This window comes from Oppia nitens, unplaced genomic scaffold (genome assembly GCF_028296485.1).
Source record: "Oppia nitens isolate AA-2021 unplaced genomic scaffold, nextdenovo-longstitch-racon4-pilon3 scaffold48_pilon_pilon_pilon, whole genome shotgun sequence".
In the NCBI taxonomy this organism is placed as follows: Eukaryota; Metazoa; Arthropoda; class Arachnida; order Sarcoptiformes; family Oppiidae; genus Oppia; species Oppia nitens.
Genome location: NW_026533230.1, coordinates 19,284 through 32,562, shown reverse-complemented (window position 1 = coordinate 32,562; position 13,279 = coordinate 19,284). Strand labels below are relative to the sequence as shown.

The following is a 13,279-nucleotide window of genomic DNA, read 5'->3' as shown; positions in this document are numbered from 1 at the left end:
TTTATAGGTTAGTGATTCGTAATGTTAGGTTAGGTTAGGAATGGTAATAAAGAGATCCTTATGTCACATCATTTGATCCAATTTGATATATTCGACTTTAAAGTCGAAATTTTTTCTCTATCATAATTTAACAATATAATATATGATTTTAATTTAGTTTTTAATGATAATAGCAAATCTAATATCAATATGTCATTATATCAAATATTTATTAAAATAATAAATTTAAAATTAAAAATTAAAGCTTTAATGTTAAAAATATTGGATATAATGACATTTCGATTTTAGATTTGATATCAGCATTAAAAACTATAATGAAACCATGTATTATATTCATAAATTATGCTAGTGAAAATTTTTCGACTTTAAAGTCGAATATTTTTAATTGCTGAGGTCAGAAAAGTATGTCTGTAGTATGGGAGAACTCAGGGTGTCTGGGTTACCATCACTATACAGGTTTTCAAATTCCTTAAAGGAACTCATAAACCCATAATCTATAATACTTTGTATTACTTTATTTGTGATAACTTTTTGTTTGTGTATATTTTGTAGTATACGTGTGTAAAGGTATAACACATATGCTTAACAGTGCTTTACTATTACAAATCAAATTCATATACAAAGCTATTAATTAATATATACAGTATTGTTATTATATTTGTTTTATTATATTAAATATTGTACTTTTGAACTATAATGTTATATCTACAGTATATGTCGCCATAAGTAATATCAATAGGATATAAAATGTATTAATAAATATTTATTTACATATTATTATTGCAATTTATTTATTTTATTATATTCTTATTCTAATTTAAAATTTAAAAACAACTGTAACTAATTAATAAAAGCATAATCTATTTATTTGTAATTAATATTTTAGATTATTAATATTAGCTCACAATAAAGTAAGTATAATTATTAACTAATTATATAGTTTTTTAAATGAATTAATAAGATATATATACTGATATATAAGTAAATCGAAGAATTTGTTTTATTAAGTTAAATAATAAAAAATTATTATTACAAAAAAACTAATAATTTGTACACTCTAGACTATAAATTAATTAACAATTATTAAATATAAATTAATTTTACTTATGAAATATTTTATTCAATAATTTCTGTTTGTTGTACAGTAACTTTAATAATAATTTTAATTATATTGAACTTTTCAATCAATTTATATAAAAAATAATTTATCTAATATTAATTATTAAATATGTGAAATTATTTTTATCTGTTTACTATACTGAACAGTCTAGTTATAATAATTTTATAGAAAATTTCCCAAAATTCTGGTTCTGAATCCATGTCTTCTGAACGTAGTTTCCGTTCATTTTCTATAAGTTGTTGAAGTTTTTCATGAAAATTGCTATCGTTTGTTAAAACTTTACTATCGATAGCCCATTCATTGTACTGTTCAATAATCTGAGCACAAGTAGGTCTCTCATTATAGACCGGTTGCATCGTGTGTTTAATTATATCCAATAGTTTACAATATTTATTACTCCACTCGTGTTTAGTATACATATCGCGAGAACTAAAGATAAAATTATTTAAAAATCTAATGATCCCCAATAATTAGCACCCAATCCATAGACCCGATCATCATCTTTGGTAACAAATAGCATATTAACCCCCAAATCGTCGTCAAACACATAAAATCTTTCAATCCTTTTGATCCAATCATCTGGTGTTAAGTCTTGTGTTTTTATATTTTCAAAATTCATTATATTTTGATATAAATTTTCATTTTAAATTTGTTCAAATATTTTGTTTACAAAATAATATTTTAAAAACTATTTTCTTAATAATCACACACTGTTTCTGCAATCACTAATATATCATATATAGTCGTATTATATTTGTTTTATTATATAAAATATTTTATTTTTGAGTTTAATATTATATCTATAATATGTGTAACCAGAAGTAATAATCAAATATTTTTGCAATTTATTTATTTTATTGTATTATCATTCTAATAATATATTAAAAACACTTTTTTTTATAAAATTATTATATTTTAATTATAAAAGTAAATGTCAAATAATAAGTGATAAAAACATTTTTTTGCTCATATCTTATATATTATATAAATTAGGGTTGCGAAAGGTTTTCGATCTCAGGGGGGGGGGGTATAGGGCGGTGGGTAAAATGTGAAAATATTAATCCCCAAATTGTCGTCAAACACATAAAATTTTCAATATTTTTGATCCAATCATTTGGCGTGTAATGTTTTGTTTCTAATTTTTCAATTAAATCTAATTTAATATTATAAATTGTATTCCCAATAAATTTAATCATATTTAAAGTAAATTCATTTGTAGAAAATGTTTTATAAGTTATATGATATCCATCGACACAATAATCAAAATAATTTTGAAAATTTGTTACTTTTTTATTATTTAATATAATTTTATAAACAATATTATCCATTAACTCACATATATAAAATAAAAAGTTAATTATTAATATAAATATTCTTTATTTAATATAAAATACAATATTTTATATTATATTATTAAGTATTTAGTATATATCTGTTATTTAAAATAATTTTATGATTTTTATTATTTTTATTACATTATTCTATTAATAATATTTGTTTGATTTAAATATTAGTTTATTAATAATTATAATTAAATTTACTACAAATAATTTATAGAAAATTAATTTATAATTTCTATTTCATTGATAACTATTTAAAAAAATAATAATTAGTTGCTTAAAAACTTTTTAAATTGACTAAATCTCTACTTGAATACAGTTTGATTAGTTTGTATGAGTATTACAGCATAGGATAGTATTAATGATAAACATGTTATCAATGTTTGTCTATTGATTGCATACAAATTGAATGCCGTAAATGACATTTCAGGGATCAGGGCTTTCATTAACAATATAACTGTATTGTTATAAATATTTCGATAGAGATTTTTATTATTATTATTATTATTAGTATTGTTTAGATATAAATTATTTTCTGTATAAACCAATTGTAAGTCATAGCTAAACTTGCGATAACTGTTGGGTATAATATCGCAGACAACTGTTATTAGTACCAGTTGTGTAATATTAGACATCATTACGCCTAACAAATAGCTGGCACCGGGCGATGATGATGATGATGATGGGGTAGTGGTGTGGCTAACAAATGTCATACATAGCATACATATGATGTTTACTGAACTAATGGTCAACAGTGATAGCAAATAAAACGATACCATTTGATCAAATTGTTTGACAAACCTATTAGTTTTGATAACATAGCTATAAATAGTGGTTAGACTATACATGTGTTGGACATTTTGTCGGAGCAACCATTGAAATTGTCGACTGATTAGATAGCTCTGGTAGGCTACCAGTGCCACGATTAGCATATGTAGATTGTGTGATGAAAAATAGATCAGCGCTGACACCGTATGATTAAAATGTAGGGAACCATCGGTATTATTATGCAAGTTGTCTACCGTAGTAAAGGCTATATAATAGGGTATGTTTAGTGTTATACATGTTAAACATACGCCCAGTGACAACAAAATACTAGTGCGCTGTTCAAGCCGTCTGTTATGATGACCCGACTCATAGTTTAACATTAGGTTTAGTATACTGTGGCCACGGGTCCACACAAATATCCATATAAGTACTGTCTGTACGGTATAGCTAACGGTTTTCATGTTGAACAGTATGTAGAGTATACGGTAGTGGTTGGGATCGATATCGAAATCCCGGGACTCACTCATTGTATAGCAAATGACTGTCAAATGTTGGTATAACATGACAAACATGACTGCACCGGTAATTGTGTACAGTATAGCACATTTGTATCGGGATTTTCTTGTAATATTGGTGTTGTTGTTTTCCAGCCAAATGTGTCCGAGTATTGCCAGTCCAGTGCATTGAAAATAGAGAACCAGTAGTTTGAGGCCCCGGTAATTGTCATCCGACATGTTTAGCATATATTAAATAATTTACCAAAAAAAAACAAGTAAGGTTTATGAAAATTATTTTTAACATTTTTATTTATTTTAACATTTAAAAGGAAACGAAATATTTAAAAAATATTTATATAAGAAAAATAACAAAAAATAATAAATTATTTGATTTATTCTTACACTCGGTATATACTATAAATTAATAAACAATTATTATATGAAAATTAATTTTACTAATTAAATATTTTACATATTTTTTCTGTTTGTTTTGTAATTTATAAAAAACTATATTTTAATTATAGAGAAATAATAACTTGATAATAACTTTTATTATATTAAGCTACTCCAGCAATTTATACATTTATTGATTGAACAAATACAATACAAAAACAAATATTTTCAAATTTGTATAAAAAAACTATTTAAATATATCGAGAATGGATTTTTGGAAATAAATTTAGAATAATAGTTAGTTTTTACGAATTATTTTTTTTTAATAATTTACAAATTTTATTAAGTTAAATATTTAAGTTGTTAACGTAAGTATTTAAATTATTTGACATTTATTATTATTATTTAATTGTGAATTTCTATTAACTTTAGTTAAAACAAATTTATAGAAATTTTCCCAAAACTTTGGTTCACAATCCAAGTCATCTGATCGTAGTTCCCGTTCTTTGTGTTTAATTTCAAGTAATTTTTGTTCATAATTGACATCATTTGTAACAACCTTACTATCGATAGCCCATTCATTGTACTGTTCAATAATCTGAGCACAAGTAGGTCTCTCATTATAGACCGGTTGCATCGTGTGTTTAATTATATCCAATAGTTTACAATATTTGTTACTCCACTCGTGTTTAGTATACTTATCGCGAGAACTAAAGATAATTTTTTTTTTAAATTTACTTTTAAATCTGAATTATCAATAAATACAAACTCATTGACATCCGTATCGAACAACTCTTCAATAATAACACTAATACTATAGACATCAGCTTTGGTATCATATTTGCGACCACTTATGACTTCGGGTGCCATATATTTAGGACTTCCCACACCTGATGTATGACTCTGTGATACCTTTTCGTGAACTGTTATTAATCCTAAATCACATAACTTAACGAATCTCCCGTTTATGATATCGTCGGCAATCAATATATTGTCGGGTTTGAGGTCACGATGAATGACCGGTGGTTGCAATTCATGTAAATATCGGACACATTCTAACACTTCTAACAGTAATTCACACGTAATATAATACTCCATACAATCCATGGGTTCATCTGATGATTGTCTGCCAAATACCTGTGTTTTCAATTTGATGGCCTCTTTTAGATTCATTAAGCAGTACTCCATTGAAATATATATACAGTTATTAAAAGCCCAAAATCCAAAAATATAAACTAAATATTGTGTCTTAATTTTAGTAACTTTATCTATCTCTTTATAAAACACATTGTTTAAAGTAAAATAATCTATTAATTTTAAATAAATAATTTAAATTGTTATTGATAAAATATTAAATAAGCTATAAGCTAAAAATAATTATTTTTACAATATCAACATCAATAATTATAATTTATTAATTACCAGGTAGTTTAATTATTTTGATTGCTTTAATATCTTTCTGTAATTTATCTTTGCATTTATAAACTGATCCAAAGTTTCCCGAACCCAATGATTTTAATTCATCATAACATCGATAATAATTGTTTTCAATATTATCTATAAGTATTGTAATAAACATTACTATTAATAAAATAATAATTAGTATTAAATACAATTTATTGATTATAACAAACCTGTATTCAAATCATCGATTTCTAAAAACTCATCTTTAATTGATTTAACAGAATTTTCAATAAAATTATTAATATTTTTAGTAAAATCACTTGAGTTATATGTTTTATGTATTAAATGATATTCATTGACACAATAATCAAAATAATAATTATAAGTAGTTTTAATTGTAGTATTTCCTACCAATTTATAAACTAAATCATTGATTAAACATAAATATATCCTTTCATTCCATTTATTTGATGAAATCGACTGAATATTTAAAAATTGTTTACAACTTCCCAATAGTTTATGTATCGCTTGTATATTGATTTCATTGTTTTCATTATAATATTCGCCACAAAAATATACTTCATTTTTATGATCACTACTAAAATAACTAATTCCTGCACCCGATTGTATTGATGTAATGCCAGACAAATTTGATATTAATTTTGGTCTAAATATTATCAAATCATTTGAATTAAGTCCCAATTGATTGCTACGATTTTGACCCCAACTAAACACCTGCCCATCACCTGTCAGTGCAAACGATGAACAGTGAAAACAGTGAACAGATTTTATATAATAATTATTATTGAAATTTATTTTTTCCGGTGTAATAATGGCCTCACAAGTGGTGTCTCGGCTACCAATTTGTCCGAAATCATTGCTTCCCCAACCATACACTTCATTATTATTTTGTGTTACAACTAATGTGTGATTTGAACCACAACTTAAATCAATTATCAAATCATTGTTTTCATTGATTTGTATAATCATTGGTTTCCTATATTCAAAATCTTCATATCCCTGACCCAACTGTCCGTCTCTATTATAACCACAACTATAGACACAATTATCACTCGACACACAAATTATGAATTCGTCTCCATTAATAAAATTAATAATCTTTTTATGTCTCAAATCAATGATCTCTTGTGGTTCACTCACCCACAGGTTGTGTCCCAAACCTAATGATCCCCAATAATTAGCACCCAATCCATAGACCCGATCATCATCTTTGGTAACAAATAGTATATTAACCCCCAAATCGTCGTAAAACACATAAAATCTTTCAATCCTTTTGATCCAATCATCTGGCTTTAAGTTTTATGTTTTCTTATTTTCACAATTCATTATATTTTGCTATAAATTTTAGTTTTCATTGGGTTTTAACATTTTATTTGAAAATTAATATTTAAAAAAATATTTTCTTAATAATTACATACTGTTTATGCAATCATATATAGTATTATTAAACTGTATTTGTTTTATTACATTAAATATTTTACTTTAATATTATATCTACAGTATGTATAACCATTAGTAATAATCAATAAGATATATTATTCACTTATAATTATTTCAATTTATTTATTTTATTATATTTTTTATGATTTAATCATAAAAAAAACTTTTATATAATTATTATATTTTATTTAATTATAAAACTAAATGTCAAATAATGTTTGATAATAACATTTTTTTTGCTCATATCTTATATGAAATATAAAATGAAAATTGAATTATTAATATAATTATAGAGTAATTAATCATAATTGATATGATTATGAATTGATAATTTGGTATACATTATATACATTATTTAATTTTATTAAAAAATAATTAATTGTTTAAAATAATTGATTAAATCTCTACTTGAATACAGTTATTGATTAGTTTGTATAAGTATTACAGCATAGTTTAGTATTAATGATAAACATGTTATCAATGTTTGTCTATTGATTGCATACAAACTGAATGCCGTAAATGACATATCAGGGGACAGGGATTTCATTAACAATATAACTGTATTTTTTATATAAATATTTTGATAGAGATTTTTATTATTATTATTAGTATTGTTTAGATTTAAATTATTTTCTGTATAGCAATCAATTGTAAGTCATTACAAACAATTTTTTAGTAAAATATATCTCCAATTTATCGATATTTAACAATATATACCAAACTAATGCAACAAATTTTTTTAAAAAATGTGTATTAGTAGGAAAAAAACTAAATATATTGATTTAATGATATAAATTAATTAATCAAATTGTTTTGATAATATGGGAAGTTTTATAACTTTATAAATTAATACAATATATTAACTACAAATATATTATTACTGTATACACATTGTCATTATGTGAAAACAAAATAATTATGCAATTAGTTATTATACCTAATTTTGACTAACAATTATAATTATTAAAAATCTAATTACTTATATAAATATAAATATATATATATTTATAAATATTTATTACTATTAAATAGATTTGAATAATATTTATTTTAATTTGTATTATTCAAATTATATTTAAACGCAATAATCAAATTAATTGATTTATAATTAGATAAAAAATATCATAATTTATAAACAAATATCTTTCAAATAATTTTTTTGTGTTTTTTAAATAAAGTAAAACAACAAACATTAGTAGTAATAAATTAAATTTTATTAATTATATTAGCAATTAACTATTGTTAATATTTATTTTTTTAATAAAATATTATTTAGAAAAAAATATTTTACATTAGTATTAGACTAAACAGAGAAAAAAATGTTAAACAAAATTTGCAAAATTAATAAATTTATTATACAATTGTATTTTAAATCATTATTATTACAAACAAATAGTAATAATAATAATAATAACAATATTATTAAATTAATATTTTCAATATGTTTTGTGCTAAACATTAGTAAATGTATGATTTGTTTGAATACTATTACTACTATTACAGTAGAAACTCGTAAACTATTATTTGATTTCAGCTATTTTATTGATGGTATATATTTGTATAATGAATTTTCATTGCTATTATTGACATTATTGGGAGCAATTATGTATTATATTATACATTATAAACATAATTATGATCAAAAAACAATGGATTGGATTGAATTGTTTATAATACTAGAGAATCCGATTAGTTTTAAACAATTAAAATTGAAAAATTCATGTAAAAACAAGTTTAATAATAATAATAATAACAATAAATTTTTACAATTTCTATGCACTGATAATAGTTTACTAATAAATTCAAAATATTTAGCTATTTTTATTATTTTTTCTATCAATTGTACTTTACTATATTCAGGTAAAAAAATTATTTATTATATATAAAAAAAATTTATCTAAAAATAAATGCTATTTCAAACTATTTATTAAATTATTATTTAAAATTAATTTATTTTTTTTTGTTACAGTAATATTTTTCATTTATATGCTATTGAAACTATATATCAATTATAATTATCAATGGTTTGAAATTATTATATCGTTTATACCAATTGTAGTATTTTTAATAACATATATGAGTTTTATATGCGATCAATCATTTATAGCAATAATACAATGTTTAATATTATATTTACTATTGAATAAAATCAAACTAATCAATAGTTTTCTAACTACAAAAATTAATTGTTATAAATCTATAGATAGTATCTATAAGTTTATTAAACAACACAATCAAATTTGCCAATTAATTTCAGACTATAATAAATTTGTTAGTAATTTAATATATTGTGAACTAGTTTGTTGGCTACCATTTAATTTGTTGTGTTGGCATCAAATATTTTTTGTTGAAACAATTATCATTGAATTACGATTGACATTAATTATACTATCAATGGGTATCCTATGTTTGATATTTTCAATGTTATTCATTCAAGCATTACTATCGTATAAATTGCATTCAAATTTCAAATTATTAGCACATATTCAATGGCGTCTAAATCGATGGCCATTTAGTGGTAGTCATCAAAGTTTTAAACTAAAATTAATGACATATTTTGAACGACTGTCCAGTAATAGTAATAATAATAATAATAATAATAATAATAATCGGATAATTGGTATAAATGTTGGACCGTTTGGTGCCACAACTTTCCCAATGTTTCAATTGGTTGGGTATAATTTAATTTAATTTTATATTATAATACTTTTAATTAAAATTTATTTTTAAAAATATACAATTTTTGTTTTAATATTTTTTTATATTAATTAATATATATATAGATTGTCATAAAATATGTGCGATATTTTCTATTAGTACATATGTTATCATCAAAAATACGTTAAACTAAAACATTATTAGTATTATTACATGTAAGTATTCTTTTGAAAAAAAATAAATAATTATTATGAATTTTAAGTGACAATATTATAGTTATTATATATCTAAAAAATATATTAATAAATAATACAATACAAAATAATTTTTGATAAAAATATAATATAATGCTATCAAATGTTGTTATATGTGTTATTTTTTTGTAATATATTTTGAACATTTATTAATATTTATTGTTATTGACGTATATCAAATAAAACATTTATTAATTTATGTTATTATTTTAAGTAGTTATAGACTATAACTTATAGTTATACTTATATATATATATATATATATATATATATATTTGTAATTGTTAGTAATATTTATGACTTAATATATTGATTAATTATTAATAAAAAATAAATGTTTTATATAGCTATCTTAATTGTATAATGTACTTAAATATAATTATTAATTAATTATTAATAATAATCTAAAAATAATATAAATATTTAGTTCTTAAATAATTATGATTAATATACAGTGTAATTAATTTTTATATAACAATAATAAATAATTATGACTAAAAATAATTATCATATATAAAATAATTACGAATTCAAATGAAACAAAATTTATAAATATATTTATTTAGTTATTATCTTTATATAATGTTTTATTTTTTGAAAGCAATTACTGTAACAGAATATTATTCTATAGAAAATTTAAATTAAAATTCAATGAAAGTGATAATAATATTCAAAAATATTTTAAAATAACAAAAAAATATATTTCATTTTCATATAATAAATTTAAAAAATATGAATACCGTTAAAATCAATAGACTATTGCCTCGTGAAGTACTTATTAAGGGCGCCGACAGTCAACTGTACTAAAGCGGACTGTATGTCAAACTATCACCGAAAACAACAACAACAACAACACAACCGTCCAGACACTGGTCAGCCCATCCACTGTTGAATCCATTGCTAGTTATTATAAATTATAAATATTAACCTATAAATTTTAAATAATTTTAAATTCATAAAAATAAAACATACAAAAAAAATGATATGCGCCCAACGTGGGGCTCGAACCCACGACCCTGAGATTAAGAGTCTCATGCTCTACCGACTGAGCTAGCCGGGCCTAGCATGTCAAAATTTTAGCTTAATTATCTATAATAAAGTATATATATTATCAGCTAGATAAATAGATAATAAAAAGTTAAGATAAGCTTGTTTATATTTAATATTATCTTAATTATAAATTTATTTTTTTATATATTGAAAAAATCAAATCTTGAAAAAAATAAACTAAACAATATATATATATAAGTTTATATGTTATAATAATAATATAGTATAAACAAATATTATTATTATTATTATTATTATTATATTTTTTATTAATGCCTATTATTTTTTTAATATCTAATATTTTTTAGCAAATTATGTTTAAAAATTTTTTTATTACAAACATAAATAATTTTTATAATAAATAGTTTATAAGAAAAAGCAAAATTTATATTTTAAAAAATCCCTTTTATCTTAATTTTTTAATTAAAAACATAATAAAATTTAAACTTTAAAATTAATAATAAAGTTATTTAAGGCATCTAATAATAATAATAATAATAATTTTATCAAAATTGTAAATTAAATAATAAGTAGTATATAAATATTTAACATTGATAACTTATTGGCTAGAAATTAATTATAATAATTTTGAAAGTTTTAAAATATTAAAAGACTGTTATTTATTTATAATCATATAATTAATATATGTATAAATAAAATATAACAAATATATCAATAGGTTAAAGACTGTCAAGTAATATAGTAATTAAATTTTAAACATTTATTTTATAAGATATTTATAAAATGTTGCATTTTTAAAATTTATTAATTACTAACTATTTATAAATATTAAATTTATAGTTTGTAGGAAAACTAAAAAAATAAAAAATAATTTAATTAATTAAGTAATTTGTATTATTTTCTGTTTTTATATTATAACAATAAAAACTGTAAACTATTAATTAAACCCTAAATTTTACAATTTTACAACGTTTTACAATTTTTTAATAAATTAACAAAAACTATTATATGTTTGAATATGAAAAATTACCAAGTTTATTTTAGTTTTTTTTATAATAATAAATAAATAAATAATAGTTTATAGTTAGAAATAATATTAATAATAAAATACATTTTTTAAATCTCCAAAACAAATAGTTATTAAAAACAAAAATTAATTAATTAGCAAAAAAAAATCTAAATATAATTAGAAAAATAATTCTATAAATTAAATATAATTAAATATATATATATATAATCATAAATATAACCAATTAATACATCAAACATATATTATAATCAATTAAATAACTTTATAATATTTTGTTGATATAAATTGATTGAATTAAACCCCTAAAAAAATTGTTGTCTACCCAAGTATACCACCGACAACACCACCACCACCACCGGCAGCTGAACCACCACCTAATAGTCCGCCACCCAATATATTGTCCAACAGGCCGTTCATACCCAACAGTCCCAGTAAGCCCAAGCTGCGCAATGTTAGCAATAGTAGGCCAACCACATAGCATAGTATATTGGTTAGTGGTGTGACGGCACCCTCGACAGTATTATTGCCGGCCAATACAACCTGCAATATAGGCGATACCAGATTGGACAGTAGGGTTTGCAGGAGTAGGCCCAGTACCTGGCCAGTCGATAACCTTGATGCTGCCCGAATCAGTTCGAAACAATTATCAATACCGGGTCCCGGTGGATATGGGCCAGGTGGATAGGGACACGGTGGACAGTAGTGTTGCCATTTGTCGCCATCCCAGTTGCCGCCGCCATCGCGTCGGCCACAGTTGCAGTTGCATTGACAGCCGCCGCCATTCGGACAGTAACTGTTGCTACGATTGTTGGCCACTTGTTGTTGTTGTTGTCTACCATTGTTATTGTCGGCTACCTGTGCTGATGATGATGATTGTTCACAGCTAACTAAAGCTATAACAAACAGTAATAGGCATATTGTTAGTATTGATTTGAGCATCATCGTCAAAATTAATTATATAATAATTATAATTTATAACAAATTTTTATTTAGTTTTATAATTAATTATTTTATATAGAAACACAGTTAGATAATTATTTTTAACTACTGGTGCTTTCAGTATGGGTTATATTTAGTGTTGAGTTCCTGCGCTTATATACCCCAAAAAATTAATACAATTTTTGATGTTGTTGTTGTTGTGAAATATATTTTAGTAGTAAAATATTGTACTAATAATAATAATAATAATTTTTTGTGACTATTGTTTTACTAATTATTGTTTATTAATTTATATAAATATGTTTGTTTATTATAAACTTATTTTTTGCTTTTATTTTGATTAAATATGTTTCCCAAAAATATATTATTAATATAAATTTATTGTTTATATAATTAATTTTTTT

General features: G+C 22.3%; 1 protein-coding gene and 1 non-coding gene across 2 annotated transcripts; both read right to left on the bottom strand.

The window, feature by feature from the left end:
- Nucleotides 1–1,242: 1,242 nt before the first annotated feature.
- Nucleotides 1,243–12,875, bottom strand: LOC128959358 (uncharacterized). The gene is made up of 7 exons (XM_054305306.1): nucleotides 12,269–12,875; nucleotides 6,365–6,829; nucleotides 5,963–6,268; nucleotides 5,753–5,785; nucleotides 4,888–5,425; nucleotides 4,583–4,828; nucleotides 1,243–1,549 (listed from the first exon to the last, which is right to left on the bottom strand). Exons 1-7 carry the CDS (start codon nucleotides 12,873–12,875, stop codon nucleotides 1,243–1,245), a joined length of 2,502 nt encoding a protein of 833 aa, XP_054161281.1.
- On the bottom strand, nucleotides 10,883–10,955 carry Trnak-cuu (transfer RNA lysine (anticodon CUU)). Its single transcript has one exon. It is a non-coding gene; the product is annotated as a tRNA-Lys (tRNA).
- Nucleotides 12,876–13,279: the final 404 nt, after the last annotated feature.

Coding starts and splice junctions, on each gene's coding strand:
- LOC128959358 (XM_054305306.1), bottom strand. CDS start 12,875: ATGCTCAAATCAATACTAACAATATGCCTATTACTGTTTGTTATAGCT. Junction 5,786..5,962: donor GAATGAAAGGATATATTTAT/GTTTAATCAATG, acceptor AATCAATTAAAG/ATGAGTTTTTAGAAATCGAT. Junction 1,550..4,582: donor GACTTGGATTGTGAACCAAA/GTTTTGGGAAAA, acceptor TTTTATCTTTAG/TTCTCGCGATATGTATACTA.